Below are 25013 nucleotides of genomic sequence, written 5' to 3'. Positions count from 1 at the left end.
CACTGGCAGCAGCTACCAAGTTAGAAAGGCCTTGTGTTTGACAGATTGTCTGTCTGTGATCTAAGGATCAGCCTAGCTTATCACCACGCCTGCCTTGGCCGATGAATTTTTTGGACACAGCCGCTTGTATTTTGGTTCCCCATTCACACCTGTAAGCCATTGGTTCTCTTTCTCCCTGTGTCTGTTCTATCCTACTTTATTTTAGTATCCAGCCTGAAGATTGAATGTTATCAGAGATAGAATGGACATTGGAGACCATTTAGTGTAGCTCCCTTGATTTAAAGACATGGAAACAGGCTGAGTGGGGGCAGGCACTTTGTCCAAGGTTGCACAAAGAGTTAGTGGCAATAGAACTAAAACCGCAGTCTCTGGACTCCTACTCCAGGCCTCTGTCCACAGTACCACACTCCGTACAATTTAAATGCAGTCAGACAAATTTGTTACTTTATCAGTTCACTAAGTTTTTAATTTGGCCATGTTATGTTCTATTCATTAAGAAGGAAGTCTGTAGCTTCAGATTCCTGCTGCTTCTCTCAAACATCCTATCAGAACAGCTAAAACCTAGTAACTGGACTAAAGCCAATTTCCTCTCTTATTTTTCCTACTTACCCTCTGGATGAGAATTTTGTGTGTCATAAAATAGCTGCCAAGGAGAAGTGAGCAGAGAATGCTGAAATGATCCAAGGTGAACAGTTTCTCTCATCAGAAAATTACCAGTCAGGGGCGGCTAGGTGGTGCAGTGAATAGAGCACTGGCCCTGGAGTCAGGAAGACCTGGGTTCGGATCAGGCCTCAGACACTTAACAGAAAAAATAGCCGTTTGACCTTGGGCAAGTCACTTAACTGCAATTTCCCTCCAAAAAGCAAAAAAGAAAATTACCAGTCAAAGGTCTAGTGAGTGCTTATTTGGGCTCATCATTGGACTAAGTGCTTGTTATGGGGAATTGTCCCTGCCCTCATGGAAATTGCAATCTAGTTAGAAAGATGGCTAATACACATAAAATTATAATGAATAGTATATGTCAGTATTTAGTTAAGTGCTAAATTGTATGGTAAATACCTTAAATGCTGGCAATTTAGGAGAAAGGGTGATCAGTGAAGGCGAGAATAGTTGGGGAAATTCTCATAAGAGGCAGAATTTGACTTGGCCCTTGAAGCCTGGTAGAATTGGGCTAAGGGGAGGGCAGACTGGCTTGAATTATGTAGAGCAGTATTGTCAGAGAAAGTACCCAAAATTTCTGATGCAAAGTGCCCTTTTTTTCAATCTTTATGACTGTTCCCTATTAACAAATAACTTCAAGCCAAGCTAAGTCAGTCCAGTATTCAGATCAGTAAGTGGACATTTATCAAGCACTTTACTGTGTGTGGGACCCTGCAGTAGTTACAGGGGCTTGAGAAGAAGATGGAGAGAAGTGTAAGGCTTGGTCTTGATACGGTACTGGTGGGGGAGACAAGGTACAAACACAAAAACGTTAACTAGTAATAAAGGTGCTGCTTAACTTTCAATAATAAGAACTCAGAAGGGAGATAAATGTGGGTTGGGAAAACTTTGTGGAGAAGGTAGGGCTTCAGCTGGGCCTGAGAGAATTTGGAAAGGCGAGTGGAGAAGCACATCTGAGGTCTAATGATAGAAAAGCCTGTTCATAGAAAGGAGACCTCCATGACTACAACCTAAATAAAGAGGAAGGAGTGGAAATAGAGTTGGAAAGGTAGGGACTGGCCAGCTTTGGGGATGCATTGAATACCAGGCAAGTGGGTGAAACTCTTGAGTTGAAAATCAGAGCACAAAGCTTGGTCACTGACCCCAAAGAAAGACTACTGACTTCCTTTTCAAGGCAAATCTCTGAGTGAAATGGGAATGGGTCCCAGGATTTGGTGGTGGGTAGGGTAAAGAAAAGCAAACCAAGGGTTAGTAGAGGTTGGGCAGAAAATACTATTAGATCAGGAACTCTGTGTGGCCAAAACAGGAGGCCATCAAGAAGTTCCCTGGGCAGGGGCTTAAATTAGAAAACTGACAAGGCTTAAAATGATTGATGGTGCTGTAAGGGCTCTCTTGCAGCACTTTCCACTGGTATTCCCTCCAGAGCCAAACATGGTTATGCTTGCTCATTATGGTCTGGGCTTCATAACTGACACGCTGTGCCATAACAATCAACAGGCACAAGAGCTCTTCCCTCTTACAACTTTCACACTGGGAAGACCTTTTTTTTCCACTGGGGACTTTACGGTATTGACCTGAGATCACCCCTAATAGCATAAGACAAATGGAGTTTTCCCCACTACACACACATGTGTGTGTGTGACATACTTTCTCTCCATGGCATCTGCTCTTTCTTAGAATTCTCACCTGTCACCAGGAAATGCATCTGACATCTACACATCCCATCAACCCCAAGCCTCCCAGAGGTGAGGGCCAAACCTGACCCTCTTTCAGAATGACCATAACCAGCCATTCCTCTGTGACTCTGCTGCCTTTTCCTTTTCAGCTGCCTCTTGTCCCCAAGTGGGAATATTTCTAGTTTTGGCTTAGCTTATAAGCATCTGAGGAAGATGCCTTTTAGCTGCTTGAGTCTCTTTCCTGGACAAGACCAGGATGTAACCCATTGCCATTCTTCCCTGCCACAATGAAATACAACCATCTCCTCTTGGTGGATTTAGTAAAGCAACTGATGTAACTCCAGTCTAATTTTCTTCTTTTCTGGATTATTTTCCATTGTGGCCAGTTTAGACAAGCTCAGAGAAGGCACATTGGTTTAAATATTAACCTTTGAACAAAAGGAATATAATTAAAATAGTACAAGGGAAAGCTCTGACGTGGGAGTCAGGAGACCTGGGTTATGTTTCTGGATCTGCCACTAATTTATTGTGTGACTCTGGGCAAGTAACTTGCCCTTTATGGCACTCAGTTTCTCCCTCTACAAAACAAGGGCACTGAGTTAGATGATCTCTAGTGACCCTTTTGTCCTCTAATTCTAGAATTATGGTGCACCTCCCCTACCCCCATAGGCTCAGAATTGAAACGAACTTTAGAGACCTTCTAGTCCAAGCCATATCCAAGCAAGAAGCCCCTCTACATCTCTTAGAAATAATCACTTGCCTTCCTGTTGAAGGCCTCCAGGGATGGGAATTCATGGCTCTAATTGTCAAGAAGTTTTTCTGAACATTAAGCAAAAAAGTCTACCTTCCTGTAACTTTTCAGCCATTTCTCTAAGTCCAGCCCTGAGGGACAAGCAAAGCAATCCTTCTACATGTCAGACCTGAAAACATCACACCCTCCCAGTTCTTCTCCCTAGTTCCTTCAATCAGTCCTCAGTTCTTTCTCCTTCTCGGTTATCCTTTTTGTGGACATGCTCCTGTTTCTCCCGGACTTCCATAGATGTGGATTCCCATACTGAATAGGTGTGTTCTGGACAGTTCAGACCTCTCTCATTCTAGTCACTAATCAGATACACAAATAGACTTGTGAGCTTACTTATGGTCACCAGACATTTACTAGATGCTTAAGCACTTAATACTGCTATTTACTGTGGCAGGTTACAACCCATCCATGCTTGCCAATCCTGTGTAGCTCCTGCCCATGTCCTTCCCTAAGATGGACACCCAGTGAGGTGGGGCCCTTCCTTGCTTTCTCTTGACATCATGAGGACACCGTTGGTTACTGCTCTTTCCCTATGACTACCCAGTCTTTTGGGATCATGCATTTCCTTGCCATCTTTTGCTCTGGGTCTTCACAGTTCCTTATTTGCTATGGACTGTAGTCTGCTCATGCCCATGACGTCTTTCTCCACTGCTTTCTGATAACTAATCTGTAATTCTCCAGAGATCATGATGTTCTGTAACTCTTTTGCTTTTCTTGCATCCCCCAGTCTCAGCACAGTGCCTGCCTATCATGTAGTAGGTGCTTAATAAATGCTGTTGACTTTCTGAGTGACTTATAGTCATGCAGCGACACTGGTAGAATATTAATATTAAAAAAGATGCCTCTTTGATCAGGGGTGAAACAAGGGTGTCCACTATCACCCCTCTTATTCAATCTGGTGTTAGAAATATTAGCAGTAGCAATTAGAGAAGAAAAAGAAATCAAAAGAATCAAATTAGGCAAAGAAGAGACCAAGCTATCGCTCTTTGCAGATGATATGATGATATACTTAGAGAATCCTGCAGAATCAAGTAAAAAACTACTTGAGACAATAAATAAATTTGGCAAAGTTGCAGGATATAAAATAAACCCGCATAAATCCTCAGCATTCCTATATATTTCCAATGAAATTCAACAGCAAGAGATAGAAAGAGAAATCCCATTTAAAGTTACTGTAGACAATATAAAATATTTGGGAATCTACCTGCCAAAACAAACCCAGGACCTATATGACCATAACTACAAAACACTTTTCACACAAAGTCAGATCTAACTAATTGGAAAAATATCAATTGCTCATGGCTGGCTCGAGTTAATATAATAAAAATGAAAATTTTACCTAAATTAAATTATATATTTAGTGCCATACCAATTAATTTACCAAAAAAATGAGCTAGAAAAAATAGTAACAACATTCATTTGGAAGAATAAACGGTCCAGAATATCAAGGGAATTAATGAAAAGAAATGCTAGGGAAGGTGGACTAGCTATACCAGATTTCAATCTGTATTATAAAGCAGCAGTCATCAAAACTACTTGGTACTGGCTGAGGTATAAAGGAGTGGATCAATGGAATAGATTAGGCACACGAGATTCAGAAGTCAATGACTACAGTAATCTATTGTTTGATAAACCCTCAGACCCTGGTTTTTGGGATAAGAACTCACTATTTGACAAAAACTGCTGGGAAAACTGGAATATAGTATGGCAGAAACTGGGCATAGACCAGTATCTAATACCATATACCAAAATCAAGTCTAAATGGGTGCATGATCTAGGAATAAAGGTTGATACTGTAAGCAGTCTCCTAAAACAAGGAATAGTTTACCTATCAGACTTGTGGAGAGGGAAAGACTTTATAACTAAACAAGAATTAGAGAACATTATAAAATGTAAAATGGATAATTTTGACTACATGAAATTGTAAAGCTTCTGTACAAACAAAGCCAATGTAACCAAGATTAAGAGGGAGGTGGGAAATTGGGAAAGAATCTTTACAACCTATGTCTCTGACAAAGGACTCATTTCTAAAATATACAGAGAATTGAGTCAAATTTATAAGAATACAAGTCATTCCCCAATTGATAAATGGTCAAAGGATATGAACAGGCAGTTCTCAGAGAAAGAAATTAAAGATATCTATATGCACATGAAGAAATGCTCTAATTCACTATTGATTAGATAAATGCGAATCGAAACAACTCTGAGGTACTACATCTCACCAGTCAGATTGGCTAAGATGACAAAACAGGAAAATGACAAATGCTGGAGAGGATGTGGGCAAATTGGAACACTAATGCATTGCTGGTGGAGTTGTGAACTGATTCAGCCTTTCTGGAGAGCAATCTGGAATTATGCCCAAAGGGCTATAAATACTTTCATACCCTTTGATCCAGCAATACCTCTCCTAGGGTTATATCCCAAAGAGATCATAGAAATGGGAGAAAGACCCATATGTACAAAAATGTTTATAGCAGCTCTTTTTGTGGTAGAAAAGAATTGGAAATTAAAGGAGTGCCCATCAATTGGGGAATGGCTGAACAAGTTGTGGTATATGCATGTTATGGAATACTGTTGTGCTATAAGAAACGAGGAGCAGATGGTCTTCATATTTACCTGGAGGGGCTTATACAAACTGATGCTGAGTGAGAAGAGTAGAACCAGGAGAAATTTGTACACAATTACAGACACAACGTATGTGTGATGACCAACTTTGATAGACTGGACTCTTCTCAGCAATGCAGTGATATAAGTCAATCCCAAAAGACTCATAATGGAGAGAGATGTCTACATCCAGAGAAAGAACTAGAAAGAACTGAGTTTGAATCCAGATTGAAGCAAACTACCTGATCTTTTTCCTTCTCTTATTTGGTTTTATGTCCTCTTTACCATTTTTCATTCTATCTGATACAATCCGTCTTTATAACCTGACTAATGTATAATGTGAAAGTATTTACAGATCCTATACTTGACTATATGCCACCATGGGGGGGAGGGGAGGGAGGGGACAAAATGTGAAACTCAAGGAATTGTGGAATTGAATCCTGTAAACTAAAAGGAAACAAACAAATTAATTTAAAAAATAAATAAATAAGAAAAAAAAGATGCCTCTGAATGTTGGCTGTCTTTGTCACCCTTTTGATTCTTATTAAGTGTTGAGTTTGCTAAAACCTTCAGATAGTTTCCCAGTCTCCCTTATTTTTTAACTCAATTTTATATTTACCCCTTTTATTTTAGCCTGTTGTAATCTTTTTGGATCTTGATTCTGTCATCCAATGTATTTTGACCCAAACACAAAACCTGAACAATTCATTTCAAAAAAGCAAGAGCATGTAAATGAGACGTTAGTCACTACCTTATATTATCTGAAGCTCTGGACTGTCCACATTATGACTTAGCTCCCATTTGTGCAGACCACTGAGAGTTCCCCATAATGGATACCCATCTTTCTGTGGGACCCAGGTAGGAGCCCTACCTCATCTGGTGTTTACCCTCTGGGAGAGCACATACTAATAATTCATTCAGTTTGGTAGAACTCAGGTCCATTTCCCTGTTATAGAAAATGGAGTCTGAAACCCTAATAGTGGGTGCCAGAGATCTCTTAGTGACCTGCTTGATTTTGTGACCTTTGCCCCCACTGCCATCTGTGTCTGCTCCCAGGTAGACAGAGACATGCACAGGTGTGATGCTAGAAATCAGGTTTTGCCCAAGGGCTCTCCGGCTTGAGAAAATATGTGTGTGTGTTTTTAGCAACCTTGACTCTCCCAGTCCTCTTTCTGCTTCCTTCCCCACCCCACCCCCACCCAGAGAACAGTAAGTTAGTCTTTCTAGTTAGGTATCACCCCAAGTGAGTAGCACCAAAATGGGGGTGGAGTGAGAGGTGGAGGAAACGAGGGCCAATCCACTATTAGACAGCTGCCAAACTTGGTTTCTCACACACTATATATGCCTAATAGCCCTGCCTGGGAAGCCAGCGGGTACACACACGCACACCATGGGGCACCCAGAATTGGTGGTTGTCAGCCTGATCTGTTGCCTAGCAGCTGCTAGTGCAGCGAAGGTAAGTAGGGACTGAAAAGAAATTGGGGAATTCTTTGGTGATAGGGACTAAGACAAATTACCTGAACAATACACTGAGTTTTTTCTTCCTCTTCTTGAGACTCAATAATACATAATAATGATAATTTATATCCTGTAATGCTTTGGTCCTTTCTTCCCAACAACTCCATAAAGTAATTAGTAACAAAAATGACTGTTACTTCCATTTTACAGATGGGAAAACTGAGGCTTATTCAAAGGTAAGATTCGCTCACAACCACTGAAACCTAGGTTTTTTTGTTCCCAGTGTTTTGCCCTTTTTATTGTGCCATTCCAATTTCTCAATTTTCCAATGTGCCACGTTTCCCTAATCATAGAATTTCAGAGTGGTAAAGGTCTTCAGTAGGCATTTAGGTCAACTCATGCCAGAGCAGGAAATCTTGCCACAATTTATCTACCTGACCTAGTCTCTGCTTGAAGATATCCAATGAAGGGCCACCTGCCATGTCCTGAAGCTGCCTCCATCACATATGAAAAGGGCAACCTTATTCTTCCTCTTTTTTTATTTTTTTTTGAGGGGGGAATCAGGGCAATTGGGATTGTGACTTGCCCAAGGTCACACAACTAGTAAGTGTGTCAAGTGTCTGAGGCTGAATTTGAACTCAAGTCCTCCTGACTCCAGGGCTGATGCTCTATTCACTGTGCCACCTAGCTGCCCCCAACCTTATTCTTCCTCTCGGGCTGTCGTTCTGTCAGGTCTGTTCCTCTCTTCAAATGCCCCTGATCTTATCTGTGTTACCCTGGAACTGGGGTATTGAGGAAAGAGAGGGAGCAGCAGTCACAATTGAACAGGTTCCTCTATTTGTTGAATGCTTACCAGTTGATCAAATTTCCTGGGGGAAGAGAGGGAGGGAAAAAGAAAGAAAAGAAGAAAGGGAAAAAGGAAGGAAGGGAAGAAGGAGGGAGGGAAGGCAGAGGACAGATGGAAAGGTTGAAAGAAGGTAGACGGGAAATGTGACTGTAGGCTGAGTAATCCTTTAGCCTGTGGTCATTCTAGGCTTGATCTTCCTCTTATTCATAAGAAATTAGGGAATAGAGGATGGGAAAATAGATACTTGCAATAGCCACTGAGCAGATGTTAGAAGCAGCAGGGACTCCACCCCCAATTTTATTTGGGTCACAGGGCTTCCATGTTTCATGAGATGGGGGTGCCTCCAAGATGGCAATGAGACAAAGTCACTTCCATCATCAAGGGAAACACGGGGAACCTTCCCTACTGATCTTTGGGTGTTGAGGAAGGAACCAGTAGTTTTCTGAGCCCCTAGGAGCCAACTCAGATAAAGAATCACAGAATTTATCATTTTAAGTGACATGAGAGGTCATCTGGCCCAACAGCTAAGCAGGAGCCCCCTCTGTATGATCCCTGACAAGTGATTTAGCATTTGCTTGGAGATCTCTAGTCAAGGGAAAACCTCCACTTCCACAGTCCCTTCCACTTTAGATGCTTTTTCTCTTCCATAAAGCTCTCCCCATTCCTCCTAGTTCTGCCCCTTGGGTCACACAAAAGTTATGATAATCCCACTTCCACATAATTGCCCTTCAGCTACTGAAGACAGTCATTATGTGTCCCTTAAGTCTCTTTGCCAGGCTAAATAAACATTTAATTTAACTTAATTTAATGAATATTTTAAAGTGCTTAATACCTTCAAGGCCCGGTGGATATAGAAATAGATAGTTGGCACCAATATATGGCCCTTGAAGAGTTTACAGTCTACAGGTTATAAACCCCAATTCCTATCCCTCTTTATGTCTCTTGTTCTTTCAATTCTTGTTCACTGGACTTTATCATTGGACTTTAGAGCTGGAAGGGAATTATATAATCCCACTCCCTTGTCTTCCAAATAAAGAAAACAGGGAAAGGGGGATAATGACTAGCCTAAAGCCATAAAGGTAGCACAGAGTAGAGCTGGGATTGAACTCAAGGTTCACTCCCAATTCACTGTTCTTTCCATTACCCTAGCCTCTCTCTGTAACGTGGTCTGAGCCTCCCCTTCGACTTGGTTGCATCCCTCCTAAAATGTAACACCCAGGACTGTACTTAATATTCCAGATTGAGGAGAGAACAGAAAAAGCCACCATCTCCTTCGTTCTCGACACTGTGTATCTATTAATGCAGCCCAAGATCGTATCAGCTTCATTGGCTCATACTGAGTTTGTAATCTAATAACCTTCCCCTCTCCCCACCCCCCGCCCAGTTATTTTTCATGGGAGCTTCTTGCTATCATCACATCAACCCCTATTCACCCTTCCCATACATAGGCAATGACTTTTTTCTTAACCCAAGTTCAAGACTATACATCCTCATTCAATTCATCCTTAGATTCAGCCCATCATTTCAGCCTAATTGAACAGATAACGTTTCTCCCACTTGTCCTCTTATCTCCATTTACACTGGCACTGGCCCTAGCATATCTCTTATCAACTCACCTTTGACTACAGTAATAACCACTTAATTTGTCTCACTGTTTCCAGTCTCTTCCCCACTTTATTCAGTCCTCTACACTATTGACTGACAAAATAATCTTCCTAAGACACAAGTCTGCCCATGTCTCTTCCCTGCTCAAAAGCCCTCAGGGGCACCCTATGACCTCTAGTATGAAATACCAAATGCTCAGCCTGGCTTTTAAGGCCCTCCACATTTTGACTCCTATCTACCTTTCTAGCCTTATTTATTTTTTTATCCCTTCAGGATTTGGAACTGGACAAGACCTCAAGATGATCACCTTGTTCTATGTCCTCATTTTACAAATGAGGGAACTGAGATAATAGGGAAAGAAAATGCCTTGCCCAGAGTTACTCAGCATTCTAAACCAGCTCTCCTGATAGTAAAGCTGGTGCTTTTCCCAATATATTTTACTGCAAGTTAGGGGCAGCCTTTCCTTTAGAAATCCTCTATTACAAACAACTAATACCTAGAGACTGGAATCTTGATAACCCAGTTTTCAGGTTTAGGAACCCAAGACCAGATAGTTTTCCTGACTTCAGTCTAGGATCAATTTATTACACTTTCATTAAAAAAAATAGTTTAGCAGCTAGGTGTCATGAGTGGGACTGGAATCAGAAAGACCTGAGTTCAAAACCAGCCTCAGATGCTGTGCCTCAGCTCTGTGACCCTGGACAAGTCACTTAACCTCTGTTTGCTTCAGTTTCCTCAGCTGCGAAATGGGGATAATAAGAGGACCTACCTTGCAGGCTTGTTGTGAGGATCAAGGCAGATAGTATTTGTAAAGCACTTTGAACAGTAGATAATATATAAATACTTATTCCTTCCCATCCTTTCCTAGTTGGGAGCCGTCTACACGGAGGGGGGCTTCGTTGAAGGTGTCAATAAGAAGCTGAGTCTCCTTGGTGACTCAGTGGATATTTTCAGGGGCATCCCCTATGCAGCTCCCCCTAAAACCCTGGAGATTGCGGAGCGCCACCCGGGATGGCAAGGTAAGAGAGGAGAAAATACCAAGTTATAGGAAGGGATCAATTCCATGAGCCAGAAGACCCACCCCCCCCAGCTTCAGACTTATTTCTCCCCTTTCCTTATAGGAACCCTGAAGGCCAAGGAATTCAAGAAACGATGCCTTCAAGCCACCATCACTCAGGATAACACCTACGGCAGTGAGGACTGTCTCTACCTCAACATTTGGATCCCACAGGGAAGGAAGCAAGGTTGGCCTGGGGGAAGGGAGATGGAAGGAAGTACAGCCTGTCTATACTGGCACAGAAATCCTCTCTTTTCTAATCTTTTCCTTTCCACCTAGGAGGAAAGAACTCTGGAATTCTAGATCTTCAAATAGATTTAGAGTCTATTTCCTGAAATTCGGTTCAATAAACACTTATTAAGTGCCTGCTTAAAAATGAATGAAACCTTGTGTAATGCACTGATGATAGACACTGATGACAGATTAAAAATAGCACAGCCAGTCTCCTAAAGGAACTAGGGTGAGGTATGGTATATGTGTGTATACATACATACACATGTGTGTGTATAAATATAAATACACACACACACACACACACACACACATATATATATATGACAGGAGAATAAGTCCAAGAGAGGTCCAGGCAAAGTGCTATGAAGAGGGACAGAGGTCACTTTCCTTTGAGGTTGGTCATGGAAAGCTTTATAGAAAAGATGGCACCTGAGCTGGGCTTTGAAGGAAGGATGAGGCATCAGTAGATAGGTGGATGGCTGGCTGAAGATAAAGACTATTTTAGGGGATCAGAGTGAGCAAAAATATGTAGGCAAGAAATGATAGGACTAAAATGAAGTATGAAGGTAGTCCAATTTGACTGGAACAGTCTGTGAAAGGGATGGGTGTGACATAAGGCTGGAAAAGTAGGGTAGAACCAAATTGTGAAGGGCCTTGAATTTCATGGTCTGAAATGTATATTTTATTCATTAGGCAGTGTAGAGTTACTGAAGGTTGGCCTCCTGGTGCCAAGAAACCCAGAGACTAGAGGAAGAGGTTGGGATTAGAAGAGTGAGCCTGGGCTGTGCGGTCCAAAGAATATATGACTGAGTAGGGCACGGTCTGCTTGTTTCTGAGCCCAGGACTGATATTCTTGAGAATACCCTCTGCTCCCTGTCCAGTCCCCTGAGTAGCAGTCCCCTCATCCCAGGTTCACAGTCCCTAGATCCAACATTCTCTCCCTTTCATAAAATTTCTGTGGGAGGCTCCAGTCTGTGCTCAGGACCACAATGCTATATGCAGCATAGCCTTTTTCTTTCTCTCTGCAGTGTGAAGAGGCTTAGCCCTAGCTAAGGGCTTCCTTCCCCACTATCAGTCTATTTCTCCCCTTAGCTCTGGTTCTTTCTTGGTTCTTTCTTTAGTTTCCAGCAACCTGCCAGTCATGATCTGGATCTATGGTGGGGCCTTCCTGATGGGGTCAGGTCATGGTGCCAACTTTTTGAACAATTACCTGTATGATGGGGAGGAGATTGCTACCCGAGGAAATGTCATTGTGGTCACCTTCAACTACCGTGTTGGGCCCCTGGGTTTCCTCAGCACCGGAGACTCCAACCTACCAGGTACTTGATGACCTTTTAAGGTCTTGGAGGAGAGAGACCAAAGAGTGGGGTAGTTATTCTATTCCACACAAGTTTTTGCCCCATAGGAGCTGACCTCACTTTCTGGGGAGGTATTCCTTTCCCTATTTTCTTGAACCTAACAACTTCTAAAAATGTCTCTGTTATATAAAATCTTACAATGACAGGGATGAGGGAATGGGACTAAAATTATAAGAGTCATAGAATGTTACACCTGGAAGGGACTTGAAATAAAATCTGGCCAAGCCCACTAGGGAGACTGAGGCCAACAGGACCACTCTGCAGTCAATCAACAAGTATTTATTAAATGCTTACCATGTGCTAGGCAATGTTTTAAAAACTGGAGATACAAAAAAAGGCAAAAACTTGGTCCCTGCTCTTGTGGAACTTAAATCTATTGGGGAAGACAACATAACTAAGTACATAAAGATGGGCAGCTAGGTGGCACAGGAATAGAGTACTGGGCTTGGAATCAGGAAGACTCATCTTTATGAGATAAAATCCGGCCTAAGACAGTCACTGAGTGACCCTAGGCAAGTCACTTAATCCTGTTTGCCTCAGTTTCCTCATCTGTAAAATGAACCAGAGAAGGAAAGGGCAAACCAGTCCAGTATCTTTGCCAAGAAAATCCCAAAACAGAATCACGAAGCATCAGAAATGACTGAAACAACTGAACAACAACACATAATGAGATAAATGTAAAATTGTAATGTGTAAATTGAAGTTAATCTCAGAGTGGAAAGCACTAATGGATAGAGGGACAAGGAAAGGCTTCCTAAAGAAGTTGGGATTTGAGTCAAAGGAAGCCAGGGAAGCCAAGAAGAGGAAGTGTTCAAGGTATGGGGCATTCAAATGCACAGAGTTGGAAGTTTTCATTTTGGGTTCCTTCACCTGGGAGGAGGAGGAGGAGGAGGAGGAGGAAGAGGAGGAGAGGAGTTGGAAGATAACTGGACTGGATAGGGTGGGCCTGGAGTCAGGAAGATGGAAGTATAAATACAGCCTCAGACACCTGCTGGCAGTGTGATCCTGAGCAGATCATTTAGCCTCTATGTGCCTCAGTTTCCTCAACTGTAAACCAAGGATGATGATAATAGCACCCACCTCACAGGGTAGTTGTGACAGCTGAATAAGGCATTTAGAAGAATGCCTGGTGCATGGTAGGTGCTCAACAAATGCTTATCTCCTTCCTTCCTTTTCTCCCCTGTCAGGTAACTTTGGTCTTTGGGACCAGCACATGGCTATTGCATGGGTGAAGAGAAACATCGCAGCCTTTGGTGGGGACCCTGACAACATTACCATCTTTGGGGAGTCAGCTGGTGGGGCCAGTGTCTCCCTCCAGGTCTGGGACTTTGTTCAAAGTTGGGCTTCAACCTTCCCTCCCCCTTTCCTATGCTCCCATAGTTCCATTGTTCTCCAAAGGGGTTGGGAGAAGGGACATGCTCATGTGAGCAGCTCCATTCTGCTGTCCTGGGTGTGAGCCATGTGAGAGGGAGGAAACAGGGAGGGAGAAGGATTGATGTGAGGCTCATCTCAGGGAAGGTCAGGATTCCTGAGATCCCACTTCATCCCATCCTAAGTCAGGAAGCATAAATTGTGGCATAGTCCAAACTTGTTGAACTCTCTATGTTATGGCTTCCAAGTGAAAAATGGGAAGAGAAGAGAGTGGGAGGGAGAAAAGGAGGATGAAGGAACAGAGGGAAGAAGAAAAGGGGTCAAGGGATAGGGAACTTTGGGTCCCAGCTGACGCGGTGCCTTCGTGTTGCAGACTCTAAGCCCCCACAGCAAGGGGCTCATTAAGAGAGCCATCAGTCAGAGTGGTGTGGCCACGAGTCCTTGGGTCATCCAGAAAAACCCCCTCTCCTGGGCCAAAACGGTAAGGAACCTGAAGCTAGAGGCCATCTTTGCCCTGCTGGGGTGGGAGTGGAGGTCTGGGTGGCTCAGCTGGTCTGTATCTTCATCAAGCTTGATGTTTCCTTCATTGACATGTAATATGCACAACTATCCCCATCTAAAAATACACTGGTTTAGCTTATACATCCTCTCCCTTCTCCAATCTTCCTTAAGGGTGGAAGGGAAACTTGCCACTCAAGGCTAAAGATTCTAGGGTAAGGGTTCCTCTTACCAACAGATTGCCAGTAAGGTGGGATGCCCACTGGATGATATTGCCAGGATGGCCAACTGTTTCAAGATCACTGATCCCCGAGCTCTGACTTTGGCCTATAAGATGCCTCTGACTGGCAATGACTGTGAGTGGGGACTGTTTAGGAATGGGTGGGGGAGGGTAATATACACCTGTTGTCCAAATTCTGAGCCTCAGTTTCCCTTCTTTGCTAAATGAGTGGGCTGGATGAACAATTTCTAAAGGCCCTCCAACTCTAACATTCTTGTTCTGAGAGACAGTTTTGGGGAACTCAATTATAAATGAGGATAGCACATTACTTTTCGTAACACTTATAGCAACATAAAATAACAATATGGTTCATTTTGTTGAAAACTAACTACACCAAAAATATTAATAGTTTGGGTTTCTCTAGAGCTTTCTTTCTTGAAGCTCTCCAGGAATTTATTTAACTATTGTCTCAATTATCACAATTATCCATTTAGTACCCCAGGATCAGTATAATGAATAGTTCTTTGATTCCAAAGACAGAATGAAACGAATTATCTTAGACTGCAGTAAGAGGGATTCGGGTTAGACATAATTTGGAGGAAAATTACACCCCGTCTCTGAAACATACCCACCTCCCTGAAAGGCAGAGAGAGGGACTAGATGGACCTGAGAGGGCCCTTCCAATCACCTCCTGTTTCTCCTTGACCTGTCCCAGACCCTGTGCTGCATTATCTGGGTTTTACACCAGTCATTGATGGAGACTTCATTCCTGATGATCCGGTCAACCTCTTTGCCAATGCGGCTGACATTGACTACATCGCCGGCACCAACAATATGGATGGTCACCTCTTTGCCTTGGTGGATATGCCTGTCATCAACAATAACTACAAGGACATCAAAGAGTGAGTAACCAGGAGACCTCCAGAAGGCCAGGCCTGGTGTATGTGTAAGGGGATGACTATGGAGGGGTGGACACAAGCGAAGCTCGCTCAATGGTCCCATTCAAAGCAAAAGCAAAAACTTAGTAATCATTTATATGCCCAACCTTTCGATAGGCATTGAAGAAGAAACAGGTGAATAAGACTGTGTCTCTTCCCTCAGGGAATTTGCAGTCCAACTGGAGAAAGAAGACATAAATGATAAGCAACTAATAAAAAGCAGATCAAGACAAGAACAGATGACTATTAATTGTCAAATAAATGGAATGGACAATGAGTGCTCTAGAATTTCCAAGGCATGGTGGAGGGATAATTCTAGGCTAATTTGGTTGGGAGTTAACATTTTAACTAGATCTTGAGGGATGCTGGGAGAGAATTCCAAGCAAGTACAAGAGAAAAAGTGTGGAGATGATGGGAAAACACATTAGTGTTTGGAGAACAAGGAACCCTGAGTTGGTTAGTGATCTAGAATTGGACTAGGTCACAGAAAAACATTGGACTTCTCTGTAGGGTAGCCACATATGTTTCCAGTGGCCTGAGTTGGAAACTTCCTCCAATGGTATCTTTTTCAGGGGAGATGGGGGAAAAGCCTAAATCTTTGGACCTTCTCTTCTTAAGCCTGGTCACTTAGGTATATGCCCAGTTAGTTCTGAGAAAGATATCTGATAAAAGAAAAACAAAAAGGACCTATGGGTACAAAAAATTTTATAGCAGCTCTTTGTGGTGGCAAAGAATTGGAAATTTAGGGGATACTCATCAATTGGGGAATGACTGAACAAGTTGTGGTATATGACTGTGACAGAATACTGTCTGTTGTGCTATAAGAAAGGATGATCAGGACACTCAGAAAAACTTGGAAAAACTTACCTGAATTGATGCAATGTGAAGTGAACAGAACCGAAGAACATTGTATACAGTAGTAGCATAGTAGCAGCAGGATTGTAAAATGATTAACCGTGAATGACTTAGCCTTTCTCAGCAATACAATGATTCAAGACAATTCTGAAGGACTTAGGACAGAAAATCTTGTTCACCTCCAGAGAAAAAACTGATGGAGTCTGAATGCAGATTGAAGAACACTTTTTAAAACTCTTTTTTTTTCTTCTTCTGTGTTTTCTTTCACATAATATAGAAATGTTTTGCATGACTATACATGTATAATCTATATCAAATTGCTTACCTTTTCAAGAAGGGGAGAGGGGAAGGAGGTAAAGGAGGGAGGGAGAGAATTTGGAACTCAAAATTTTTAAAAATCAATTTTATACATAAGTGGGAAAAATAAAATATTTAATAAAAAGCAGAAAAAAAGATCATAGGCTTGTCTTAAAAAAATAAAGAAAGCTATCTGATCCTAACTATGCCTATTTTTTCACTCTAGTGAAGATTTTTACAAGCTGGTCTCTGGACTCACCATGACAAAAGGTCTTCTTGGTGCCAATACCACCTTTGACTTCTACACCCAATTTTGGAGCCGAGACTCATCCCAAGAGACAAAGAAAAAGACTGTGGTGGACTTTGAGACTGATATCCTCTTTCTGATACCCACAGCGATTGCCTTGGCCCAGCATAGCGCCAATGCCAAGTGAGAGCATACTGTTGGTGTGACTCGATCTAGGGGGCACAGTGGTAGAGGGCTCCCTTTGGCCCACTCTGCTTGTGCAATTGTTTTGCTGAGGTCTTGCCATGATTCTTCCACTAGTTAGTTAGCTGGGCCTAACCTCAAGCCCATTGTAACCTCCCTAGGTTTCACTTTGCTTCTCCATAAAATGAGAAAAGTGGACTAGCTAATTTCCCAAACTGTCTTTTACCTCTACAATTCCACATCCATATTTAAATTCTTCTTAAAGTCTAATTTTAATTTCCCTGTTCTTTCTGAATAGAGAACACAGCTGGAGGCCATCGATACACCAGCTGTATACTGGAAGGCCTAAGGCTGGTCCTCAACTTTCTTTTCTTTATTATTCCTTATTATTATTCTGAATAATTCCAGCTCCTTTTGAGTCTGAGGTGAATTTCATAAACTCTTACTTAAAGTTCTAGCCCATCCTTCCCCAGCCCCTTCTTACACCCACCTTCCTCTCTTGGCTGGGTAAGTCCCTACATACCAAAGTTATTTCATTTAATCCCATAGGAGTGGCAGAACTTATTCCTACCTGTTCTCTCATCCTTCTCGAATGCCTCTTTACCCTAACTGGATGGGGGCCGACCATGCTGATGACCTCCAGTATGTCTTTGGCAAGCCTTTTGCCACACCCTTGGGTTATCGGGCCCAGGACCGGACTGTCTCTAAGAGCATCATTGCCTACTGGACTAACTTTGCCAAAACTGGGTAAGGTCTAGGAGTGAGGCCTAGGGGGCAGCTTCACCACTGAATTCTAGGATTGGTTGCTTATTTTAAAATAGGAGGTGGGGGGGGTACGCTTTAAGCTTATAGATTTAAAAAAATTAATGTCATAAATCAAGACTTTAACCAACACCCCTGAAACCTGACCTCACTGGAGCTTTTTTGTTTTTAAAGGGACCCCAACATGGGCAATTCTGCAGTTCCTACCCATTGGTATCCTTATACTGTGGAAGATGGCAATTACCTGGATATCACCAAGAAAACAGATGCCAGCTCGATGAATCAGAACCTGAGAACCAACTTCCTGCGATTCTGGACCCTCACTTATCAGGCCCTCCCCACAGTGACTGGTGAAGACAAAGTTCCCGAGGACGATGTTCCTGAACATATGGAAGCTGACTCTTGAGGATACTGCTCCAGTTCCCACAGTAGTTGACTTCATGTAACCCCCAAATTGGTCAGGTACCCATGAGGACTAGGATCTAGCAATGCTTACGTGGCTCTCTTCCCCTTCCCCCTCACTCCCTTAATAAAGTCTTGTCACTGTCTATCATGCCTCATTCTGCCCTTCCTCTAAGGCAAGAGCATTTAATCTGGGATTTCAAGGAGTCCATAAATTTGGTTTTAAAAAATATTTTGATGAATTATATTTCAATATAATTAGTTTCCTTTGGAGTCCTATGTGTTTTATGCATTTTAAAACATTGAGCTGGGGTGCATAGGCTTCACCAGACTCACAAAAAAATTAAGAACCCCTATCCTAAGGGAATTCACTGTAGAATGGGGGGTAGGTACCTGGGTGAACAGAATTTTAAAAGCCCTTCAGGTTCTGCTTACACCTGCTTCAGTGGGCAGGAAAGGGGATAGGGACTGATATGTCTTTGACAACTATTCAAAGAACAGGGAGTGTTTAGATGGGCACTATTTGATGATCACCTGGAAAAATCTACTGTAAGACAAAATGGATGCAGTGGATGGGGGGGAGTCCAAGGTGACTCCCTGCTTGTGTCTGGGAGACTAGAGAAATGGTGGTGACAGATGGAAATAGGAAAGGCTGAGAAGATTCCTCCTGCTGGCCATGAAGATATTTGAGGCACTGGATCTCTAGGGCAGGGGATGGAGACAGAAGGTACCCTGGATGGGGCCCAAGATGAAACTGACCTATTGAGCTTAATACTCTGCCCACTGGCCTGGTCTGCTTTGGGGAGGGTGGCTCATCTTGCTGAGTATGGCCATAGAAGACACCCTAGGAAGGGGTTAAGTAGGTAAGGAGTGTGTGGGTGGGTGGGGGTAATGGAAAGAGCATGGGATTCGTAACACAAAAACCCAGTTTCAAGTCTCAGCTCTCTCACTGGTTCACTACAATCCCTCTTCTCTTCTATCCATTTCACATCCCTCTGAGAACATGTTTCATTGTCTTCTCCACTCCAGTCTCTGAAGAAGGGGTAGCCTTCCTCCTCAATCACAGCTTATCCTTCTACTGTATCTCAATCCTATGCCATCTCATCTTTCTTCAGGAAGTTGCCACTAGTATGCTTCCAACTGTAATAGTCTTTTCCTTTCTACTGGTGCCTACAAATATGCCTAAATGTCCCCTATCCTTAAAATGCCCTCACTTGGGTTTACTATACCTAATAGTTATCCTGTATCTTTCCCCCCCTTCTCAGCTAAACTCCTGGAAAAAGCCCTTTTTTTCTTCATGATCTCTCCAAAACACTCAGCAATCTGACTTCTGACCTCATCATTTCAACTGAAACCATCTTCTTCTCCAAAGTTACAGTGATCTCTGAATTGCTAAAGCCAAGTCTTCTCTCAGTTCTTTGTTCTCTTCTGCATTCAACGCTGCTGGTCACCTTCGGGGTTTTCATGACTCTGCTCTCCTGGTTCTCCTTCCTGTTTGATCACTCTTCAGTCTATGCTGGAAAATTAGCATGATATAATAACTCTATTTTATCATATATTATAATTCCTAAACCTGGAGACAGGAAGTTTAGTTGTTTTTAGTTGTCTGATTCTGTGACTCCATTTGGGGTTTTCTTGGCAGAGATACCAGAGTGGTTTGCCATTTCCTTCTCACTGAAGCAAACAGGGTCAAGTGACTTGCCCACAGTCACACAGCTAGCAAGTGTCTGAGGCTGGATTTGAACTCAGGAAGACGAATCTCACACGTCTTCTCAGATGCTCACTACGTATGTGACCTTGGGCACCTCTCCTGGTCTGAGTTTCTCATTTGTAAGGTGAGGGGATTAGATGACCTCTAGAGTCCCTAAATCTATGATCCTATGGTCTTTATCCATGGGCATCCCCAAAGGCTCTGTCCTAGGCCCTCTTCTTTTCTATATTTGATGATCTGGGTTCAATTATTATCCTTATGCAGTTGATTTTCAGATCAATATATTCAGTCCTAGCCTCTCTTCTGAGCTCCAATCCCATACATTGAACAGAATGCTTTACTATGTCCAAAAATTCATTCTTTTAGCTTCCAAATTTATTACTATTGAAGGTATCATCATCTTCCCAAGTCACCAAGGTTCACAGCTCTAATTCCTTCCTCGGCTCCTCACTCTCACGTCATTTATCGAGTAAATTGTCCAATCTTTAGACACAAATATGTATATATGTAAAATCATTCTATACACACTTCTATTTGTCAGTTCTATCTGGATGCAGATAGTATCTTCCTTCACGTGCCCTTTGTAGTTAATTTGGGTATGGTTCTATCTCTACAACATCTCTCGTATTTATCTCCTTCTCCCCATTTACAAGCCACTACCCTAGCTCAGAGTCGTGTTACTTCTTGCCTGGACCATTGCAATAGCCACCTTATTGGTCTTCCTGGCTCATCTTTCCCACTCCAATACATTCTCTCTAAATTTAGCTGCTGCATTGATTGTCCTGAAGCACAGGTTTAACCATGTCACCAGCTCTAATTTTAGTGGCTTCCAATTACCTCTCAAATCAATAATCAAACTACTCTGGCATTTAAAACTCTTTACAAATTATTCTCTTTCTCTGTTTCCAGTCTTGCCCATTATTTCTCGCCATGCACTATAAAGTCCAGCCAAAGAGGCCTCCTTGTCATCCCCTCACACAAGGATATGCACTCTCTTCCATATCTTTGTCTTTGCATTAACTATCCTCGATGCCTGGAATACTCTCCCTCCTACCTTGAGCCTATCAGAATCCCCAGCTTCCTCCAAGACTCACCCAAAGCCCCACCTTCTATAGGCCTTCTTCTCCAAAGCCATAGTCCATCTACTCTGCATGTGTATGTCTTTATGTCTATATTGTCTGCAACTCATTCAGGGCAGGGACCCACTTTTACTTTCTTTTTATGCCCGAAACAGCCCAGTGGCACACAGCAAGTAATTAATGTTTATAGACTTAGACATCATTTGGCCTTGGTCTTTTCATCTGTATCCTAAATGTTGGATTAGCTATTTAAGGGATCTAAGATTTCTTTTCTAGCTCTAATTCCATGATACTACAACTCTCTACTCTAACTCCCTTATTTTTTAAAACGGGGAAACCAAGTCTAGAAGAAATTATTTGCCCAGGTATTAAGATATTACAAGATCAGCGAGACATTAAGTGGCAGAGCTAGGATTCAAATCCAGGTCCTTTGACTCCAAATACAGTACTGTACAATACCCATCTGTCCTTGGGCAAGTAGGTTGATTAACCTCTCTGAGCCTTAATTTTCCTTACCTGTAAAATGAAGATACATGAGTAGATGACATCTAAGGTCCCTTCCTGCACTGACATTCTAGGACTTCACTGTCTCCACAGCTCCATCTCTGACACAGTGCTTGGTACAGAACATCAGGAGCTTGATGGATGTTTATGGGTTGATTAATATGACTCCTTGCAATGACCCCAAGCTCCTAGCTGGCCAACGGGTAATCCCAGGGATTACACAACTTTAATCCATCTGCAATATAACTGGGGATTTGTCAGGTCAGGCTGGAAGTCTGTCGGGAGAAGGGGGTGTCTACCCCTTCCATCTTGTCATCCATATTCCCACACCTCTGAACAGTGTATGGCTACACCAAATATGGGGATAGCTATGCTCAAACTTCCAAACAGGGCTCTTTACTAGGTATTACTGCTACAGATGAGAAAACAGATGTCCAGAAGGGAAGCCACAGTCAGAGGAAGTCACAGGCACAAAGTTAACTTTAGTGGCAAAGGTGTGACTAGAACCCAGGCCTCCTGGACTCCTTGACCAACCCCCTCCCAAAGAGAACAAAGAACATGTGTGAGGGAGACCTGGAGGTATCCACAGGTGACTAATTTCAAAGCAAAACAGAGAAACTCAAGCTATGGTTGTAACAGGATTTAGTACAATGTACAAGTCTAATGTTTTCTATTTACAACAATAAATATCACCCCCCCCATCAGTAAACATTTTTCTTGCTTTTTTGTTTTCTTTCTTGTTTAGTTTTTTTTTTTTACAAAAATTCAGTCATTTCCTTCTTGCCCCCACCCCAACTGCCCTCATTCATCATCTTATGATGTCTGCAAAGTCCAAGGTTAGTGGCACTTGGTGTGGTTGAGAATTCAATGTCAGCAGGACCCTGGCCTGACTCCTACCCCTTGTTCACTACAGTGAGTCATGCTGTATATTTACAGGGTCCCTGCCTCTCCCAGAGTGCAGAGGGAAGGCTCAGTGGGTCCTCCTTGCCCTGGTGTGTCCCTTGAGATAGAATCTTTGGTGCAGGTTTAGGGCTAGACATCTGGGAGGCAAAGCCTATGTTCTGGAGCCAGATCCAACTCATGGTGACTGGGAGAGAGAAATGCTTCACTCCCAGGCCCCACCTCCACCCTGTAGGGGAGTGACCATGAGGACACTGAGGGTGGATGATAGGGATACAGGTGGGGTGGGTGACTGGGGAAACTCTGACAGGTGAGGGAAGAAATGTGGTCAAACCCCTTTTGGGTGTTAATGCTCCAGTATGCCCAATGGGCAAGGAATGTGGCAGTGACCATCAGCTTAGGAGCTGGAGATCCATCTGAAGGGCAGTAACAGGGAGGGGATGGGGCACTAGTGCCCATTGGCAGAGTTCCTTGGCAAAAAAAAAGAAGAAAAAAGAAAATTGTTCTGTCCTCTGGTTCTCGGAAAGCAGAAGGCACCTAAGGCAATGAGGTGGTTGTTGGGGGTAGAGAAGAGGGGTGGGAACCCGGTCAGCCCAAGTATTAGGGGCGTCATATTGGGTAGGAAAGAGAGTGCTTGAGTGTCCAAAACCACGTAGAAAAATTCAAAGTGAGAAGGTGTCCCCAAAAGTCCCTGAAGGTCAGGGGATCTAATCTGTCCAGGGAGATGTGAGGAAAGACCCCGGTGGAACGGATATGGGTGGGAAGCCCAGGCCTCTAAGTGCTTTGTGGCTCCAGGGAAAAGTGGTGAGGCCTAAGACTGCTGCCCAAAGGAGGTGACAGGGTCAGAAGATGCCTTTGGCGATCTTGAGGCCTTTCTGTTTCATTCTGGGCAGCGTTGAGCTGGCTCCATGCTTGACCTTTACCCCCTTAGGGAAGCCCCTCTTCTTCAGGACAAAGTCATAGTTGGCAGTAGAGTTCATAGCATAGAACACGTTGGCGTTGTCCGGGATCTTCAGTTCTGAGGAGGGATAAGAAGGGATCAGGTTAGCTGAGGTGCTCCCCAAAGATCAACCAGTCCAAACATAACTGTATCAGGGAAGAGTTATTTCACAAGTCAGGATCCTCTATTTCTTATGAGGTAGGTGAATTAACAGAGGTCTCTGGGTGGCTGGTCGAATTTAAAATGTCTGCTGTGGGAGGTGAGGCTCTGGTGGGTACCAAGAGCATTGGGTAGTCTTTTTGTTTGTTTTTGGAGGGGGGAAGTCAGGGCTATTGGGGTTAAGTGACTTGCCCAAGGTCACACAGCTAGTAAGTGTTAAGTGTCTGAGGTCAAATTTGAACTTAGGTCGTCCTGACTCCAGGGCCGGTGCTCTATTCACTGCGCTACCTACCGTGTTTCCCCGATAAGAAGACCTATCCCGAAAATAAGCCCTCCCCTTACTGTGTAAGATTCCTCTAAAATAAGCCCTCCCCCGAAAATAAACCCTATTGAGATTGCTACTACATTACGGTACCCTCTGTATGCACCGTCCCCCCCCTTCCCGTGAAACGCATGCCGCTCCAGCAGTGAGTGCGTCATCCTGTTCTTCCCTAGTGATTTGCTTATTGAATAAAGGTACATTTTTTTGTTCACATTTACCTGTTTATTAAAATTGCTGTCAATGTTCATTAAAATAAGCCCTCCCCTGAAAATAAGCCCTCTGGTGTTTTTCTGTCCAAAAAAATTAATAAGACAGTGTCTTATTATCGGGGAAACATGGTAGCTGCCCCAGCACTGGGTAGTCTTGACAGTACTCAAGGATCCTCAAGGTTTTCCTATTGTTCACCATACCAACTCTAAATTCTGTCTGGATTTCCCAGTCCTCCACGAACTGGCCCAAACCAATCTGTTGGTCATTTATTCAAACATTTACTGAGCATCTATTATACACCAAAAATCAAGGTCGAGAGAGTTTTTACCTTTCTGCCCTGCCTGGGCTTCCCTTAGGATAAGACATCATTGCTTAGTGGAGAGAGGGAATTAGCTTCAAAGCTAGAAAGATTTGCTTTCAGTCCTGCCTCTGAGATACCCCGGCTGTATGAGTTTGGGCAAGTCAGTGCTATGGACCAAAGGTGTCAAATGAAAAAGGACCACTAAACTGGACATGAGGATCCCCCAAAGGCCTTGACTTTAGAATATAGCATTGTCCTTTTTTTTGCATTTTTACTTACTTTATTAAATATTTCCTAATTACATTCTAATAGGTTTTTAGGCTGCACTCAGGGGCGTTATGGGCTGCATGTGGTTCATCTAACATCTTTCCTCTATAGAATTCTCTAAGACTATAAGTTACAGAGAAAGTACTAACCTACTCTAGGAGAGGATAAGAGAAAAAGAATTTAAGGGCCAGGTCAGCCAGGTGGCACAGTTGATAAGAGTACTGGGCCTGGAGTCAGGAACACTCATCTCCCTGAGTTCAAATCAGGCCTCAGATACATACTAGCTATATAATCCTAGGTAAGTCACTTAACCCTATTTGCCTCAGTTCCCTCATCTGTAAAATAAGTTGGAGAAGGAAATGGCAAACCAGCATCTTTGCCGAAATGACTGGACAACATATGTGCCAGGCATTCTTCTAAGTGCTTTGTAAATATTTAATTCTCACAACAACCCTGTGAGATAGGTGATATTATGATCTCTGTTTTACAGTTGAGGAAACTGAGGCGCACAAAGGTTGAGCAATGCAATACGTGTCTGAAGCTAGA

The 25013-nt window shown here is 42.9% G+C and overlaps 2 protein-coding genes across 6 annotated transcripts in view; one reads left to right on the top strand and one right to left on the bottom strand.

Annotated features, from left to right (window-relative positions):
* The first annotated feature begins 7132 nt into the window (after nt 1–7132).
* On the top strand, nt 7133–22169 carry CEL (carboxyl ester lipase). Its single transcript, XM_069069278.1, has 11 exons — nt 7133–7198; nt 10521–10671; nt 10774–10896; nt 12065–12262; nt 13489–13619; nt 14046–14153; nt 14409–14526; nt 15106–15292; nt 16707–16910; nt 17460–17657; nt 17847–22169. The coding sequence occupies exons 1-11, from the start codon at nt 7133–7135 to the stop codon at nt 18076–18078; spliced, it is 1716 nt and encodes a 571-aa protein (XP_068925379.1). The 3' UTR covers nt 18079–22169.
* The window catches only part of RALGDS (ral guanine nucleotide dissociation stimulator), a 79352-nt gene continuing 76332 nt past the window's right edge, over nt 21994–25013 (bottom strand). For all 5 annotated transcript variants that reach the window (XM_069069275.1, XM_069069274.1, XM_069069276.1 and 2 more), the window contains exon 18: nt 21994–23286. In XM_069069275.1, coding sequence (XP_068925376.1) covers nt 23111–23286 — 176 coding nt within the window. In that variant the 3' untranslated portion in view covers nt 21994–23110. The remainder of the gene's footprint in view (nt 23287–25013) is intronic.

Source organism: Petaurus breviceps, unplaced genomic scaffold (assembly GCF_028583685.1).
Source record: "Petaurus breviceps papuanus isolate PSGF00001 unplaced genomic scaffold, PetGlider_PUasm1.0 90779, whole genome shotgun sequence".
Lineage (NCBI taxonomy): Eukaryota > Metazoa > Chordata > Mammalia > Diprotodontia > Petauridae > Petaurus > Petaurus breviceps.
Note: the sequence above shows the minus strand (reverse complement) of the source record. Positions and strands in the feature narration are given on the sequence as shown.

What these genes read in the sequence shown, in the direction of transcription:
- CEL (XM_069069278.1), top strand. Translation starts at nt 7,133, where the DNA reads ATGGGGCACCCAGAATTGGTGGTTGTCAGCCTGATCTGTTGCCTAGCA. An exon ending in GCGCCACCCGGGATGGCAAG is followed by an intron (nt 10,672 to 10,773) that starts GTAAGAGAGGAG and finishes CTTTCCTTATAG; the next exon opens with GAACCCTGAAGGCCAAGGAA. An exon ending in ACTAACTTTGCCAAAACTGG is followed by an intron (nt 17,658 to 17,846) that starts GTAAGGTCTAGG and finishes TTGTTTTTAAAG; the next exon opens with GGACCCCAACATGGGCAATT.